General features: G+C 46.6%; 1 protein-coding gene across 1 annotated transcript; it reads left to right on the forward strand.

The window, feature by feature from the left end:
* Positions 1 to 5,254: 5,254 nt before the first annotated feature.
* On the forward strand, positions 5,255 to 17,824 carry plekhn1 (pleckstrin homology domain containing, family N member 1). Its single transcript, XM_030119862.1, has 16 exons — positions 5,255 to 5,421; positions 7,009 to 7,099; positions 7,203 to 7,364; positions 8,151 to 8,231; positions 8,605 to 8,695; positions 10,699 to 10,832; positions 11,356 to 11,505; positions 12,450 to 12,530; positions 12,614 to 12,689; positions 12,903 to 13,048; positions 13,284 to 13,415; positions 13,978 to 14,199; positions 14,349 to 14,504; positions 15,181 to 15,393; positions 15,512 to 15,572; positions 17,129 to 17,824. Exons 1-16 carry the CDS (start codon positions 5,348 to 5,350, stop codon positions 17,311 to 17,313), a joined length of 2,055 nt encoding a protein of 684 aa, XP_029975722.1. The 5' UTR covers positions 5,255 to 5,347; the 3' UTR covers positions 17,314 to 17,824.
* Positions 17,825 to 19,100: the final 1,276 nt, after the last annotated feature.

Genomic DNA, 19,100 nt, shown 5'->3' on the forward strand with positions numbered 1-19,100 from the left:
CTCGCTCTGTGCAGCACTTTGAAAGCCCTTCACGGTTTTAGCGGCGGCGACTTGCTGAATGCCGGAGGATAAAGTTGTATCACAGCTAGAATCCTGACTCCATGGCAACGCTCTGTGTTGTTTGTGACCCCCAACAAACTCAGCCCAGGATCACCGATCTGGTATTTCTGATCAGGTTGAGTGTCACTTTTATGTGTGTGTGTGTGTGTGTGTGTGTGTGTGTGTGTGTGTGTGTGTGTTGGGGGGATTTAATAGGTACTTGGAAAGCTGCGTTACGTCCACCGCTCTGTGAATGCTGATGATTTTACAAGGCGCCTGAGCTCCAGCGACCCTCTCGTCTTTCCCCCGGCGTCGGCCTCCTCGTCAGACCAGCCAGACGCCGTCGGCCTCCGGGTGAGCCTCCTCTGATCTGCTGCATCGGTGGAAACATCTGTCGGTGCCCTCACAGCTGTTTCAGACGGAGGAAAGAGGCTGCAGATCAATGAGAGCGTTAGGAAAAAGTCGTGCAGTGAGAGAGGACGGTGGAGTGTCGTCATATGGCGGCTTCACTAGATCCTGATTTAAAGGTAATCTACTGGAGCTGCAGCAGAAGGAAATCCACCTTTTCTGGATTCTGCATGTTTGTCCTGATGAGGTCTAAATTTCAGGCTTAACCATCGCTTCAGGACAGATGTCAGAGGCTTTTTATTAAAATATTTCAGTACGGAAGCCACATGTAGAGTAAGACCCTGTTTACGTCAATAGTAGTAAAGCTCCTTCTCTACTGCTTTGGTTTATTTCTCCAAACAGACCAGAAGTTCTCAACACTCTCGGTTCCCTTTGTTAAAAACAGCCCGGATGGTTCAGCTCAACACCACAGTTCACCTGTCAAAGCTCACATCTCTTCCAAAACAGTTCCACACTATAGGTCTTTCTCTGGCATTTCTGGTCAATGCCTTCAAAATCTTCGCCCCTTTGGTATTTTGTAGCACTGACGGTCAAAATGTTTCCATGTTTTGTCATTAAAGCATCTACCTTTCTGCCTGAGCCCAGTCCTTCATTCACAACGGTTACTGAGCTGGTTTTCTTGTTTGTTTAGCTAACAGAGTATATAGTGTCTATGAATCTGAAATTTTACAACAAAAAAAAAAACCCCTTCGTGAGCAGTGAACCAGGCCCTGATGAGTGGGCCATGGTGGGAGTTGTGTATTGTATAGATAAAGCCTGGGGGTGTGAGTAGCCACACTATTCTCACCCCCGCACTGGTCTGGGACATCCGCTGTGGTCCAGTCCAACAGATTCCCATCAGGTTCTCATGGTATTGCAGTGTCTTCTTGACTGATTGTGACAGTTAAAGAGACTATGGATCGTGTGATACAATGAAATAATGCCGACATGTTTTGGAGAGAACGACCGTTGCACTGAGAAACAGTCAGTTTCGTTCAACTTCATCTATCCACTTGGAAAAGGTGCTAAATGCAGGCTCACTGTAATGAATCATTTGTTCTGAGACATCAAGACATGTTCTAAGACGTTCGCAATCTGGTGAAATGAATGAACGAGGAACAGGATTCTGTTGTGAGAAACTGAAAGGTAGTTTGGAGGTTCGTCACATCAAACATCTCATTTTGTATGTTGAATAAAAACAGTTTGCTCCATTGTTGTTTAAGCTATATTACTGGTATGAATGTGGATTTTGAAGTAAACTGACCTCGTTTTTCCTGAGGTTATAAATCTGACTTTGACTGATCTTGCCTTCAAAGCAGGGCCGAGCTCTAATTGAGACTCCTTTAGGGCCGCAGTGTGTGAGAACGCCGGCACGTCCGAGGCTCTGCCGGACACCTGATGTCGGAGGCCTCAGATCCAGACTCCGGTTTTAGCGGCCCGAGGTGCGACTTTAGCACCGCTGCCGTCACCCGCCGAGTCTGGATCAACACCGAGCAGCGGCTGCATGCGGAGCGGCAAAGGTCAGCCTGCCACACATGGAGGGAACGTCGCTCTGAGAAAACATCACAAACATCTACTTCAACCCAACAGTTTAACATGCTTGTTTTCTACACACTTTATCATTTCAGTTAAGATTCCACATACAGCTAGTTTTCATTTTAAATAGATCGGACTGTCGAAATCACCTTTAAATTTCAAGTTGGAAGTTTTCCTTAGTTGTGGTGCAGAGGATACGTGAAGAAAATGTCACAAAACCAAACAATTACTGCTGGAAAGGACGCACAGGTCGGTCATGATTGCAGCTTTGACGTAAGTAGAGACTGGACTGTGAGCAAAGGCTGAAAAAAAAAAACGGTCATTTAATGGGGAAAAAAGTGAGGAAAGCAGTGACTGGGGAAGCGAGAGCCGGTAACAAATGAACGGGATGACTGTAGTGTTGCTTTTGGCAGAGCGGAGGGCATTTCCTCTTCCCGCTGCGCAGAGTGACTCAGTCGGTAAGAATCGCTCGAAACAGGCCAGTTTGTTCAAGGAGGTCACATTTTGACCAAACATCTTAAAGTTTAGTTTTTAACATGACTGTGTGTTTCTGATTTACTGACCGGTACATCCAGCTTTTTCATAGTATTTCTGTTGGTAAAAAAAAAAAAAAAAAAAAAAACCACTGAAACAGCTTTAGTGTTTTATCTACTGGATTCCTGAAATAATGTCATCCCAAGCTGGGAATTCCCGGTTTCAGCGTAACTTGCAAAGCTCTATAATCATATTAATAAGCATTTAGGACTTCCATCCATCAAGATAATACTTTAATACTACTATAAACTAAATGTGGAATCCAGGAACTCATTCTGATACATTAAGATATCTATAATTTCAGTTTTTATTCCAGGGTTACTTAACTGAGGTAAAGTACTTTCAGTATCTGGTGAGGTATTTCATAAGGAACATCCATTTAGATGAAATTGTACAATATTTGCGTCACATCTTCGCTGCACCGCCACAGTGGGCTGAGATCGCATTGATACTGAAATTACTTGGAAGGGAAACTTCAATCAAGGCTGAATTATGCAAGATGAAACTGGATTCAGGTCATGGAAAAAAGAAAACAAAAAGTCATCCGTCTTTTTGTTTCTGTTCCCAGGTTTTAAAGGCTGAGAGGTGAGTCACTTTTCACATGAAGCTGCGCAGTCGACTCTGTGTGACCATCAGATTACTTTAATCTGATCAAAACTGTGTGTGGGTGTGTGAGTGTGTGAATGTGTGAATATAATTATTCAATTAGAATACAATGCTTCGTTTATTGTAAATTGTCATGTTCTTTATTTCCGATAGTGGAATAAAACTCTGTAATTATAAGATTTATGACGCAAACTGGATTAATTTGGAAATAATTTTCTTTGTAATTATCCTGTTAGTCATGAAAAATTAACTGCAGACTATCATAATGAAGTGTCTTTAATTGTAATCTACTGTTGGAATGACCTTTAACACATCGCTGGAGGCTTATTTACTCTTTTATCTTGTCGCACAGTTGACAAATGTTGTATTTGATTAAATCCCTCAAATAAAACAAATACATTCAGACGTAACTCCTCAAACGGATGTAATGTTTGCCTTTGCTCCGGGGGGGGGTGGAGGCTGGGTGGGGGTCCCGTCCCGCCTCCATGTTGTGTTGACAGATGCGGCTGGAGTCGAGTGTGGCGAGGCGCGGTGGAGGGCTGGGTGACTGTTGGAGCCTCAGGTGGATCCGTTGCTCCAACCGGCTGAACAGGCTGAGGCGAAGCCGGCGCTGCTTCTCGTCACGCCGCCGCCGCAGCGGCAGCGGCAGCCGATCGCTCTCCGGCAGACATTGACCTCAAGAGCAAACAACACGATGAGTGTGTGACTGATAAAACCACTAAAACTGAACTAATCATGCCGCATTAATCACCGGGAGGATGTTCCTCTTCCCCGCACTGACCCATCCTATTTCCAGGATACAGAGGCGAGGTCAGTCTGGCCGCGGTTTACATAATGCTTTTAATTCAGAATTATTTATTTAGAATTAAAGTCTTGTCTTTCACAGTTACATGAGAATGTTAATTCCAAATCGAGGTTCATGTGGAAAGCACGTTTAATTGCCTTTGTTTAATTCCGCTTAAGATCTGGTTGTTGTGAAAGGTTCTGATTGGACAGGAGGCAGACGTGAAATCTCGCTACTTGAAGAAAACAAACTCCAGATCCTGCTTCTTTTCTTTATTTCTTTCTACAGTAGGTTAACTTTGACGCCACAGCTTTAAAATGGTTCGTATTTTTATGCTTCCATCCATCCACTATTTTTATTATTTCCATTTCTTCAAAGAATCCGATTAATTAAAGAGTCTGAGCTTGAGTCACTCTTACTATGGGCGGCCATTTTGGAAAATGGCCGTCATCGCGACAGGACAAGAGAACCGAGCATGAGCAAAATAATCGGGATTAATTTACAGCTGGTGACGGTTTACATGATGGAGGAATTTTCAGGTTCTTACAAAGTCATTTTTAAACTTTTTTAAAGAGGATTTAATTTTTATTCTGAATTAAAGAGGAATTTAAACTCTCATTTTAAGATAGTCATTACAGTGCTAAAGGCCTTGTTCAGGGAGTCACAGTCGTGACTGAAGGGAATGTCAAGTAAACATGGCCTAAAACATGTTACAACCAATGTAACATTCCCAATATTTCAATTTATAGAGCAATAAAAATGTTGCTCATAGAGCATAGAGTCATAAAGACTGAATTGGAATTCACTAACAGTAAAATGAAAATGCTGGTTGGAAGAAGACGAGCCGGTTTTAAAATGCCACGCTCGTTCATTTCACAGTGGTGGATCATTCATTTCCTCCTCTGAACACGCAGACACGTGTCTGCATAGACCTTTGGCTTTGTGGAAATCCTGACGTTCGGCTCTGGATGCGTCCAGATGAATCCCACATGTTCCGTTCAACATCACATCTGTTTCGTTCAGTTTCAGAACGATGTTCTGAAAGTATGAGCATCGGTAAGAAATAGAAACGTCTTCATGCCCGGACATGTCAGGAGAAAACTCCTCGACCCTCACCTCCGACCGACACACACCGCGCCGCGCTGTGAAATGACCACTCAATGCGCAGGAGAACCAACAATGAGCTCCATTTGGCTCCGGGGAGGTGTGAAGTGCTGCACCTCCCCATGAACCCCTGCTGGTGTTGCTGGGGCTGATTTAGCAGACAGAGACACACACACACACACACACAGCTGCAGACTCCTCCCCTTTACACACACTCAGAGTGTGACTCTCCAGCCTGCTCTCTGCTCCCTCAGTACGAGCCTGACTTCGGCAGGGAGCGGACTGCACTCTTGGATTACACTCACACCCCTCACAGGGAGCACCGTTCGCCTTCAGAGCCTCATCCGGGACGGCAACATGGGGAGCAGCATGTCTTGTGTCCCGCAGCACAACTTCAGGTTCTCCAGCAAGAGCTTCATCCGCAGGAACAGGTAGGAACTGCCCCACCTGTCCAGGTGCTGCGGCGCTCTGACACGGGACACATGTCATCCCGCCGTGTTATTTTAGACTCTCAGCTGGAAGGAATTCCTGGTATTTCCGAGCGTTTGAGCGTCGGGGTTAAACGGAGGCTGTGAGGTTTGCGAGGCCAAGGCAGGGATCGTATGATAATACGGGACAGTCCCGGAGTCGTGCCGCGGCGGTGCCCGTCTGACCATCGGAGTCGATGATCCTGTTACCATTTGCCTCTTCTCTGCATCTCTGTGAAGACGATCTGCCAGCTGTCCCTGAGTCTGGTTTCCCTCCAGAAAATGAAGATCTGGCCCCCCTTCATTCATTAGCACCACCGCATGTGGGCCGTTATCGGCCCTCATTGATGAGATAGGGTTCATGAATCCTGATAAAAGAAAAGATAATCTGAGTAGAAGACTTTGAATTCGAGACGTTTGGGTTGATATCAGTGATGATTCCAGATCGTCTGGGATTATACGCCCGGGCATGTCACACTTGGGGCTGCCAGCTCTGCTGGACCACCACATCTGATTCTCATTAGGCTCAGCTGCAGGCTGATGGGATGATTCAGGGTCTGCTCCGATGTGTCATGACTGCTCTGTTCAAATAAAAACACATTCAGGACGTTGAGCTTTAAAGAAAGAAAAAAAAAAAAACACCTCCCGGCTCAAGTTTGCAGTGATCCACCTTCCAGGTTGGATCGATGCTTCGGCGTGAACAATACGCTCAGTGTTCCAGTTTCATGCTCGCTCTTTGTGTTGGGAGCAGTGAAGCCGGGCTCAGGTATTCCCTGCAGAGAAAGGGGAGTGAGAGCGGCTGAATGCCACAGTGGTGACTTGGAGAATGTTGGGTGTGCAAATCAACTACCTGTCTATTGTCTCCCATGCATTCCTCTTTCACTTTACAGCTGCAGGTTGCATCAGCGCGCATTGCTGTAAAAATAAAACTAAGAAACAGAGGAGGAACCTCTGTAATTAAAAGCTAATAAATGATCAACGCTGGACTTGGACGTCCTGAATAGACAGTCCTTGATTCCCAGCGTGCGCACAATGCTCGTGTTGTTGCAGCGAGGACACTAGTACACGTATGTACAGATAAAACTACAAGCTTAGATTGTAAAAGCAGTCCCACGGCCTTATCTCTGCATCGAGAGAGCTTCCTCATGAAGATGTGACACTAATGGGAACAGATGAGGGTCAGAAAACAAAGAGGCACATTGAATGCTGATTTTCCTATGCATATCCTTCCTATCAGAAACACAAGCCCTGATTGTTCTTATCATTTAAAAGGCTGGCATTGACGAAGGCAGGACAAAGGGAAGGGGCTGCTGTTGATTTATAATGCGTCAAACATAAAGCATGATGGGGAAAACATGTTGATCAACTGCGCAAACCAGCCTTTCCTGTGGAAGTCATCCTTCCTTCAAAGCAATCTGCTCCCATATAAACAGGACATGCTTCTTGTTGACACTGAGATCAGGAAGTTAAACCGAACAGCAAACAGGGAAAACATGGCAAACACCGGAGACCGAGGGGTAACACATGCTTTTTCTTTCCCCTCACAAACAGCAGTCGCCTCTTTCGCAAGAAAAACCCCCAGGAGGGACATCAGAAGTCAAACAGCATCATCAATATCTTGTGTACCGTCACCCCGAGCAAGGTAAGAGCGGCGATCAGCCTCCAGGACAATCTGAATAACAGCCAACAGCGTGTCAGCACCTCTGACTGCGCTCGGATTTGACTAACACGATGACCGTCTGCAGGAAATGTCTCATAAAGACCTGGAGACGATAGGGAAAATAAAATGGGAACCGCCGTTCCCGTACGACCCGGCCAGCGGCTGGAAGAAGAGCAGCATCAACGTGAAGAATTACGGCCGCATGATTCACAGCTCCAAAGTTCGCTTCCGCTTCGTCCACTGCCAGGTGAGTGAGACGTGTTGCATTACAAAAAACAACCCACAGCACCTACTAGTGGCCAAACATGAAAAGTACGTGGTTTTCAAAACATTACTGTGTAAACGTGAAACTTTTCTGTTAGTGTTCTGCGTGTCAGCAAGGCCTTAATAACAGCAATGTTGAAATATAATGACAGTTATCAAGGAAAACAATCAGCGCTGATTAAAGGGCTCTTGAGCAGTCACCGAGGCCACGGTGACACATCATGCGACTGTTGCGTGTCAGAACCAAAAAGAAAAGTGGACTGTAACAGGATGTTGCTCTGCGGCCACCAAAACACTGCAACACGCTGCTGGCTTTGACGCGGCGGCTGGCGGTGAATAATCCCATCCCTTCTCCACAAAGCGGACCGCAGCCTGTGTTTGGACATGCTTCTCTCTGCTTGGGTTGTGAAACAGCTCCCGACAGGAAACCTCAGGGTAGAGAGAGTTCGCTCTGATCCCACGAGCTGATAGAGGACACGCCGGCTGCTCTCCTCTGGGAACGGCAGTTTGTCAGAGTTGTGACACAACAGCTCTGTCAGAAACCGGAGAGGAAAAGATTGATAGGGGGGATAGTGTCACGATGACACGAGAACAAACTGTATCGCAGCGGAAAGTGAAAACCGCAGAAACCTTTGTTCGGTATACTGAATCAGAGTATTTCCGGAGAGTATCAGCAATAAACTTACACTCCTGTCATAAAGATCATGGAAGATGTGGTATTGTCAGATATGAGCTTCTGCTTGATGAACTCCTCTCTCTGTCTCTGCAGGATATACACGATTGCTACCTGGACCTCTTCCAGACACACCTTCACTTCGTCTCCAACAACACAACCGGACTGACTTACCAGGTAAGTCAGAGCTTCCTCGCCATCTCCGGTAGTTTTCCCCCCTTTACGATCCGGTCTGACACCTCGACCCTGCCAACCGCCGCCTTGTTGGTAAACAGAAGTTATGATTGCGCTGTTTCACCTGCCTCATCAAACGTGAGCAGCCATTAATCATCAGAGCGCCGGAGGAGAGCGCAGCTCCATGTCAGAGAGAGACGGCGAAGCACCTGCGTGCAGGATTAGTCAGACTGCAGATGACGGCAAAAGCCAAGTCAGACGGGAGAGACTGACCTCAGTGACGAACCAGTTTCTTTAAGTTTCGTGGTGAACTCTCGAGATGTTGCAATCCCCGCCAGGAGTTTTCATCTCACCTGTTTGTTGTCTTCATCTGCAGGGGACGCTACCGCTGAAGGAGCTCACCATCTGCAACCTGCAGCAGAACTGCAATCACAGCCAACCCGAGGAATTCGCCTTCCAAATAAACGGTAAGTCGCGTTTCACGAGAAAGAGAGCGGCGCTTGGCACCAAGCCCCTAAATGTCATAATGACTGGTTTTGTTTTATTAGCAGCGTTGAGTGCAGATAATCAATCACTCAGGGAGAAAAGCTTTATCCAGCAGCAGGATTATAAATCACACACTTTAAACGACGTGGATGAGCGTGAGCTGCAGATTTCTTTCATTAACTCATCTTTATCTCTGTCATTTTTTTACATTTTCATTTCAGAAAAGTTTCACATTTGCACGGCAGCATTTTGACAACGATATCTGTTTACACTGAAAATGATGTAGTTTTCATGTTGGGCCACTAGTGGCTGCTGTTGGTTGTTGTTATAATGAAAATTTGCACACATCCATGCAGAAAACAATACAATATAATTATTAACAACGGGAGAACACAGGCAGTGACTGTGTTGGATTGTTACTATGGCAACTGTAAACTCTAAAACTAAAGTTGCATTTTCCCCCATTTACACGTCAGTGAAGTCAGTATTTTCCAAAATTTCCGCTTTGGGAGCCGTTTTGATGTTTTGCTGTTGGTGAAAGTTGAAGTGAAAACTTTCCTCTCTTTAAACCAACTTCCAAGAAAGCGCACACTATTTTCAGGCTGCAGCATATCCGATGTTATCACATTCCAGCGAGTGAAAGGTGCTGCGACCCTTCCTCACCTCTTCACCTCCTCTCAAACCCAAGACTAACTAGATCGGGGGGCCCCCCCTTTTACCCTCGGTCATGGGGCCAAACCGGCCTTAAAGGCCCCGCTTGTTAGACGACAGGTGCGCCTCAGTCGGCCCAGCTGTCGCGTAGAAAATCCCAGCTACCGCTGTCGGCCTTGTCACTGCGCTTAATCTACGGCTCAGGCCCAAAACTGCCCAGGTCAGCGCCGGCTGGAAATGCCACTAAGCTTTTTGAACTCTGGAGGAGAAAATCTGAAACTCGATTTGTTTTTATGAAGGAATAAGCTGCCGGCTTTGGTCTTCTTGTGGGAAACCTCTGTGCGTGGGGAGATCAATGTGAAAGAAAATCCAGCCTGTGAGACGTCTGCCTCATATCTCTTCATCTCTGGTGTTGCTTTCACATGAAATAGCTTCAGCAGTTTCCCAGATCCAGTTTGTTGTTTTGCGGTTTTGTGTTTCAGTTGTTTTCCTGCTTCGGTACAATCCTTTATTTACCTTACGAGCGGCATCATTGACAGGAAACGCGCGGCGGAAACTTGACGCAATTCTGAGTCAAGTGAGAATTCCGATGCAGAGATTTCCTGCGCGGGGCCGACGTCCTCCCCTCACTGAGATGAAAATATGCTGCGTGTGAGTGAGCGGTGACGAAGCAAATACAGGATGACAGGATTCACAAACATTCCCGGAAGTGGCCACATGGCCCGAATTAAAGTGGCTGCGAAAGTTAGATAATGACGGATAATGACCTCTGTAAACCCGCTGAGATGTTTAAAGGAGAGAAGTTCTCACAACTCTGGCATCGCTCCAGCTGTAAACACGCTGCGGTCGGGGGCTGGAATAAAGAAAACCAGCAGATGAGCGGAGGGGAGCAGCTTGTTAAGGAGCAGCCGGTGGACTCTGGTCCCAGACAATTAGAGTACAAAGCCACAGGGCTGGGATGAAGCAGATTATCAGTGCTGGTTATCTGTGGTATGTGTGGGCCTGCTCGGTGGAGGGGGATTCCTGCTCAGTTCACCCCAGGTTCTGTTCATTCTTTCTGGGTAAGAGGTCTGCGGGAGTGGGAGTCTGAATGCCAAACACAGCAGGTCGGGAGGGAGACTTGTGCAGCGGCGCTCACATGTGCGATTTCACGTGAAAACGCCAAACTTTTGAACCACTGCAAAGTCAACGTGTTTATTACACGTATCGTATAGCTTTACACCTCTAAGGTAGCTGTGTGTGTCAGCTCTATCAATGATTTCCCAAGGTAACCGATAAAAATGGAGACTAATCTCATTGACGCTTTCCCTTTCTGACCTTCGACCCCACCCAGGTGTGAGTCTCAACCCCATCATCGTCTACTGCGCCAGCCAAGAGGAAATGGATTTATGGTTCGGGCTGCTCAAGGAAAACATTGAGGCCAATGGAGGCACGGCCATCGCGCCTGAAAACTACACAAGAATCAGGGTGAGTTCATGTTTCTGGGATTATCGTGGCTGGGAATCACCTTTTTTACGCCATGTTGCACATGAACAGCTCTTTAGCAACATCGACTCAGCCTGGTTTTGTTCCCCATCACAAACAACCCCTCTTTGCTTCATTCCCTCAACCTTGTGGATTTTATCGGCTCAAGCCTTCAGCTGCAGCTGAACAGGAAGTGTGTGAGGGCGGACACTGGGCTGAGTCAAGTGGGTCGACCGCTCAAAGAGCCCCGCTGATCAGGAGTGGCCTTGAACCACAGCGTGACCCAGATCAAACAAACCAAATCTACACCCACAGGTGTGGAAGCCAGTGATGAAATGTACCACATGAGAAAAAAAACAAACAAAAAAAAAGAAGCTGATAATTTCAGAGCTTAAAGGCTTTCCCCGGCGAGCAAACACGAGGGACGATCCTGCCGAACGAGCCCGGCGTGTTCGGATGAGCTGTGTCCATATTGACTGTCTTCTAGACGGCGATGGTTCCTCATGACTCCCTTTGCTCCGTTTAGGGACACAAGGCGGAGAGTCCCGAAGGAAGAGACGAGCTGAGGAACTCCATCAACCGGGAGCACATCTACGAATGGGAAGGCTCTCAGCGGGACAGCCTGGGCACCATCACCTACGTCACCAAAGTGCGCCTGCAGCACCTGCCGTGTCAGGTACGACAGAGGCCTGGAAATGTACAGTCCAGCACACTGTAACTCCGGCTGTTTCTCACTCTGGGAATTTTGTACATGATGAGTAAATCCCAGTGACTCAGACAGTTTTTCCAGTTGTGCAACACACACATTACCTGAATGCTGCCTGGACTTAGAGAAATGGGAGAGTCCATTCAAAAACAATGGCACCAATCCTGCGGATCGCTCTTTATTTAAAGGGTCTCAACACCTGTACCCACCGTCATACCCGTATGACTCAATTCAAACCGCGTCACGTGCAAATAATGCTGACACAGCTTCTTCACTCCGCAGCCAATAAAAACAGAAGCCGTGACACAGCTCGCATGAGGATCTGAACTTAATTCTCTGTGGGAAATAGCGGCAACCCCCATTGAAGTGTGTGAGATTTAGGGCCTGGGTGTGTGAGAAGGCATTTAGTCAGCTCACGGAGTGACTCGACTCACCTCACAGCTGGAATGTCAGCTGTCTGTCCGGACACACCCTCCCGTCGAGAGAAGAAACATAAACTCGAGAGTCTGCCGCACCTTTAAATGCCCCGCTAACCCGTTCCACTGAAGACCTGGCTCGGTATTAAAGGATAACACGGGTACCTCCGTGCCTTCGTCTTATCTCTGCGGGGGCTTTCGGGGCTTGTTTTTCTTCCGCTCTGCAGTATTTGGTGCCTCTCTGTCTTGGACAGTATCAGAACCTGCATGAAGTTTGAAAACAGGGAGCTAATCCGTCACGCAGCGTTCTGGTTCAAACATGTCTGCTCTTATGACTTTTGACACGCCAACAATTTCCAGTTTGATGGTCGACATGGAAACTGCGCCTACAAAAGCTGTAAACTGTTATTATAAGCGTAATGAAATACAGCATTTATGTAATGGAAATTAAAACAACTATATGCACTTATCCAGTTTGGTATAATTGTCCGTCCGCAGGAGCAGAGCGACAGACTGCTGGTGATGTACCCGGCTACTCTGATCATTCTGTCAGAAGAGAACGACGGACTCTTCTACAAGGTGCCTCCATCCTCCGTCCAGGCTGAAACGCCACCGTATGACCCGCGTGATTCAGTCATGCTAATGATTTGTTGTGGTTACAGGGAAAACTTCCGCTCAACATGATCACAGTGACCACTCCCTGCCAAGACGTCAAGCCCAACACCTTCATGATCGAAGGTAAACACGCCGAGTCACCGCCACTTGACTCCACGTACATTCCCCCTCTGCATGTTTTATGATAAGTGGCCCTTTTCAGCGCCGTGCTGGCGTCACGGAGCGCGGCCCGGCCGTGAATGAGCTGGTTTGATCCCAGCTGAATAACAATCTGGCTGTATAGCACATTCCAGGGGGCGAGTGGAGCGAATGACGCCCTTTGTCCTCTCTTCCCAGGGAAGCTGATCAACCCCATCGTGGTGTCCTGTCTGGATCGGGCCGAGTTCTGCGAGTGGATCGAGAGCTTTAAAGCCGCTGACGTGCCGGTCCTCAGCCCGCCGCCCCCCGTCTATGATATCATCTACACGCCGACCAGCACGGAGGTGAGGCCCGCTCGCTTCCCTTTTATGGGAAAAAATAATGACACGGTTCATCGCGGCTGATGATCCATAACTACCCAGACAGCTCTGAGCGCGTGGGCGGAGCGCAGCTCGGTATGAGGAAGAGGAATAAACCAGACAGACAACAATCATCGCTTTTGTAAACTGACATTCGCTGTTAAAATGTCAATCACATGAAGTGTAACTGTGGTTTTATTCTGTGTCATTTAATCCCCAGGCTCAGTTTGACAGGTGGAGTGGAAACAGCCAGGGACGGATCGAACCCCGCGGCGGCCGCACGTCCCAGAACCTCCAGTTCCCCATTCATGAAGAAAACCCCCTCTCCCCGGGATACTCCGAGCCCCTCCCCGTAAGAACGCCGCTCCTCCACTCTGAGCACACTTCAGCTGATCAAACAGCAATATTTGCAGAGATATTAAACCCGGGAAGTAAAAACAGTCCGTCTCTGGTTCAGTTGCTGCCGTGCGAGCGCAGCTCAGCTTAGCGGAGTTAATTATTTACCCAGGCCGATGGACTGAAGTGCTCCTGTTACTGACGCTGAGGCGGCGATCCCGACCACGTCAAGAGGAAATCAGAACAGAATCAAACACTTTCTAATGAGCTCCATCCTCCTCCAGAAGCTCTAAAGCCTTTTCTTTTTTATCATCTGGATTTTGACCAAACTCCCCCAAGAAAGAATTTTTACACAAGACCGTCTGAGCGTCCAATTAGTGGAGGAGAAGCGGAAGTTTTCAGGTCAAAAGTCAAAACATTCATTGTGTTTTGTGTATCCGATTACATGAAAATGGTTCTCAGAGACACTGAAAACACCTTCCAGACCTTTTCATCTCCACCCTTCACTAAGAAACCAGAGCGAAGCCGAAGCTCCACGCCTCTCGTCTGAAGTCTGTTTGTTTGCTTGGTCCTCACAGTACAGCTCCAGCCGTCCCTCTTCCACCGAGACCGCCCGGCTGGGCAGCAGAACCAACAGCATGTCCTCCCACACCAGGCCCGACCTCCGACCTCTGTCCACGCGCTACTCGTCCCCGCAGCGCGGCTCCTACCTCCAGGCCGTGGAGAGCGCGGCGCTGTCCCAGATCTACAGCACGCCGTACTGCGGCCTGCAGCGGCTCGACAAGGCGCCGCTCGTCAAGGTAACCCGACCGACTTACCTTACACGTAATGAGCACGGCGGCTAAAATAGACACAGCGGCTGAGCCGACCCTCGTCCATGTGGTGTGAACTGCAGCAATTTATGCTAATTGATGGACCGCCGTTCATTTTTTGGATCTTTTGTGTGCAGTCTAACAGCTGGAGCACTCCGCAGACGTCCCTGAACTACCCCCTGAGCGCCCCCCAGCGCCACTCCGACATGTGCGCCCCGCGCCAGCCCCTGTCGCCGCTGTACGACGAGCCCTGCACCCCAGATATCTACTCGGTGGATGAAGTCGGGCCGGCGGTAAGTGGGGCAGGGGATACCGGATCCGCGGGTTCAGTTTACAGCCGCGCAGCCGGGGTGATATCGAGCAGAGCGAACAGGCGGAAACATGGACCCGCCGCTGCTGGGATCTATAGCGGCAAACCAGCTCAGTTCAGTGGTGCGGTGTCAAACGCCTGATAGTTCAAGGGGTCATGTGTTAAACTTTTTGTGTTGTTCTGATGTGGCGTATAGGCTACCTGAAAAATTATCCGCATTTTCATTCAAAAACAATTACTAAAGAAGTGTATCACAATCTCAACATGCAGCCAATTTTAGTAATGTGAAAATACAAGGAAATGTCCCAATAAACTATTCACCTATTCCGCCTGACAGCACTGCTTTGAGGCTAATGCTAGCTAGGCTAGCTTTCATCGGTATCTGATGTAGAGTCTCAGTGTTGTGTTGAGTTCACTATTCTTAAGAAACTTAGCTGAAAATCAGTGTTTTCTTTGAAATTTTTCACCGTTTGCTTGGTGGTTTGGCGGTCCAGACTATATTCTCCTCACGACTGTTTTTTGGCCCATGGACCTTATGTTTGACACCCCTGGTTTAATGGATGGGCCTTTTTATAAGATCATAAAGATAATTTTAACTAAAGATCATAAAAACCTGATTTAATTGTTGCCTGACGCCTTCACGTGTTGTTTCCCGGCAGATGTGGAACGAGCCGACTCAGCAGTGCCGCCAGCAGCTGCTGCCCTCCTCCTTCCAGCTCTGCACGCCCCCGACGGGCCGGCGCTGCCGGAGGAGCCTGGTCCTGACCAACTCCCAGGGCCAGGCGCTGGGCCTGGAGGCGGAGACCCAGCAGAGGGCGGAGGCCGTGTCCCGGCTGAAGCTGCTGCCGCCGCCCGGCCGGCTTCAGGAGCAGGTGAGGGGCGGGGGCTCGCCGCCCGGCGCTCCACGGGCGCCGTGTTTAATCAGGTGTGGCAGCAGGAGGGCCTGTTCGCTGGAGTCCTAACTTTCTCCGTTCTCACATCTGTTCACAGATAAATCCCCCGTCCAGCTCTGCGAGGAACGCCGCTCAGACGCCGTACAGTTACTCACCAGGTGAGAATCCACTTTATGTAAATACTGAGACGGATCAGAGGCGGAGACTGAAAACACTGAACACACTGAACACACTGAACACACTGAGCACACTCCGGCAGCTTCGTCTCTGTTCTACTGGATGCTTCTGTTTGTCAAATATCAACTTTTAAAGAGTCTCACACAAACAATGAAGAAAGTAAAAGTCAGACATAAACTGTTCTGTTGGGAAATGCAGATGTTAGGGCAGCTGTGACTGCAGGTTCGAGTTCACATTTCCACCTGCCCCCATGTCGAGGCGTCCATGAGCAAGGCACTGTTTTCAATTTCCCGCTGGGATTTAGGCTTCCCCCATCAACCTGTGTCTTATTAGCAACTTATTATTTCAACTTGAAAACCCAAAAACCCCCAAAACTTCCTCTGCTCGTTATGAATTACAAACTCGTTCTGCGGTTCGACCTCTGGGAGCAAAAGAAGCATTTTAGTGATTTTTTTTCCGCTGAACAACATTTATCTGCAGCCACAAAATCAACTATCCTGAATAGATTAAGAAAAAAATACAGCTCAAACAAACAAACAAACAAACAAACAAAAAAGTGATATATGAAAAAACTATGACAAAAGAAATGACACATCATAGCTAAAATTTAGATACATTTTTATTAGATTTTTAGATTATTTTCCCCCCATTTTCAGAGATATTTCCTTTTTTAATACATTTTCACAATTTTAATTTTAATGTACTATAATAGTATTTTTTCCCATTTTTTATTTTTTATTTTATTTAATTAGATCTTTTTCTTTTTTCTTATTTTTTTCCAGTTTTTCTTTTTTCCTTTTTAATTGTTTTTCTTTTTCTCTTTCTCTTACTAAAAGCTATATCAACAATTTTTATCAACTTTGTTTTTAGCCTTTCCAGGTTTTTCAGTAGTCTTAATGATTTTATCCATTGTTAGTCTCTTATTCTGCGTGTTTTCAGCTGCTTTTCTTCTTTATCTGTTTTTATCTCACACATGAGACCATTTTTTAAATCAGCGTGGAATACAGAAAAAAATTAAAAATGAAAATAAAATATTTCCTCACTGATAATTTTGCCGCATGGAGCCGACGAGTTGCAGACCTCTGATCTATACCGTAGCAAACTTGTCCTGAGAGCTATTTTCACGGCAGCGTCGGCTTCGTCCAGAGAAACATTTCAATCTCCGACTCCGCTGCATCATATTTCCTCACAAGTGTGAGTTATGGAAGCTCCCATTAATCCTGAATACCATCCGGGACACACAGCATTTGCCGCGCTCCGATATGACTGTAAATTCAACACCGCGGGCGCGTCAGCAGGTAAACTGAAGGTCAAAGGTCAACGGCGCGCGGAGGTACAGGAAATGTGCAAACGTGCCGGTGTTGTGGAAGGGCTGGTGTGTAATAAACCGGGAGGCGGCGGCGTGTTTGAAGAAGTAGAAAGCAGAGGTATGCCACGCCACCGGTTCCACAGCCACGGGGTATTTCAGGACGAGACGAACCGCCGTCCATTCAGGCGCAGTCTGGAAATAGAAACGCTGAGAATATTTCTGTTGCAGGCCGCCACTCGTACCTCGAGCCCACGGAGCCAGATGACCAGGAAGTGGACTATGACAACATATGGGAGTACGACCGCGACACGGGGATGATTCAGCCGGCGTCTGGAATCTCCACACACTGGACGGGATTAGACTTCGGGGCCAGGGGCCTCGGCGCCATGGCAACCCCGCAGAGGTGGTCGTAAAGCCGAACAATGGGCCCGGCGCTCGTCTGGACGTGTGCAAACAGCAGATCGCTATCGGAGGGATCATAAAAGCCAACAAGCAGCGACCGAGCTGCTGCTGCTGGAGCTGCTGGAGCTGCTGCTCCTGCACGAGCCAACAAACACCAGCAGCGAAGAGACAATCCGTTTTATATGTAGCATTCAGGAAGAGAAGATTGGTTTTATATTTAAATGTCCTGTTTTTCTAAAAGCTTTTTCTAACGCTCTGTCCATCTGACCTGTTTTTCTAACTGGATCTATAAAAAGCATTCCACTTGCTGGGCTTGTTATAGTAACAAATACGTGTATATTCCTGTAAATGTTGTACATTTATTATTTTATTAATGCTGCACACGGGGTGTGGCTTCTTCACCTGTCTGGATCGTGTTACCGGGCAGTATTGATCCCAGTGTGGCTTCTTTCAGTTTGTTTTTTCAGTTCTGTGTTTGAGGTGTTTATTTATATTTGGATAATAAAATTTAAAATATCTCAGGTTCGTGTGTCCTTCCTTCTGAGTTCACATCGATGCTTTAAAGAAAAGAACGGGTTACTGACTGGTGGTAAAACAGTTATGTTCACTGCTTTGCTAAAAGTATTCGGAAGGAAGTTTTCGTCCTCCACACACTCTGCTCCTCAGCTTCCTCTGAGCTGCTCTGGGATTGAATGATGACTTCCACTTTATTAAAAGTACTGCCAACAGTCGATTGTGAGGAATTTACTGCGGAGGTGACGTCCTCTCTCTGCACCACTCTGGAATTCACTGAGCTCCTGACAGCGACACATTCTTTCACTGATGTTCGTAGAAATACTCTGCATGCCGAGCTGCTGGATTTTAAGCACCGGAGGCCATGGAAGTCTGAGCAAATACTTTTGGAAATAGTGTATGTATTCATCTCCCTGGACCGCCCAGCATCTAATCATCAACATTAATGCATTTCTTCAGGAAAACTTCTTCTCATCAACAGTTTTAGACTTAAATCAACGAGTCACTTTATCAGTTTAATGTATGACTCTCATGAAGCTTAGGTTTTTCCCATAAAACATGTTTAGAGCATGCTATGTATATATTTCTATAAAGAAAATCAAAAATTATATCATGATACATGTTTTATAAAATATTTATCATCACTGAACTAAAGCTCTAGTAAATTTTTATAATCAAAAAAGACCAGTATTGTGGAGAAAAGTGTGTATTCATGATTAAAATTGATTTTTAAGTGTAATCTTTTACTATCAAACTTTTTCTGCATTCTAATCTGATTTCTTTGGCCTGCACTGTGCCTTTAAACTGACCAAACACTCCCATGATGCATCACTTGGAACAGACTTATAGCAATAAATCAAATTATGTTGAATTATGTTGTTTTTGATATTAGTTGGGCATCAGAATAACCTTCATCCAAGGAGACAGGACAATCAGCAAAGTTGATTTTTATTTTTTTTTTGTGCGTACGTGTCTTCACTGGTTTATTTTTTTTTTACTTTTAAATGATGAAACTTAAATATAAATGTACATTAAAATAGATTAGAAAATAAATTTGGCCTTTATATCAGTTACAATGCTGTGTAGGTTGAAGGAACAGTTACAATATCAAGAAGATTTTGTATGTCAATGGTGCCCTCTGCTGGACATTAGAAAGTATTATAAAATCACATTTCACAGCAGAAGTTTTATATTTGTAATGTTTTACTTGAACGTGTTTTCAGTTCAGTTCAGGTGAATTGACCGGAAGTGATTTTTTTTTTTATCAAAGAAGTGTGATTAATAA

This window comes from Salarias fasciatus, chromosome 20, assembly GCF_902148845.1.
Source record: "Salarias fasciatus chromosome 20, fSalaFa1.1, whole genome shotgun sequence".
Taxonomy (NCBI): Eukaryota; Metazoa; Chordata; class Actinopteri; order Blenniiformes; family Blenniidae; genus Salarias; species Salarias fasciatus.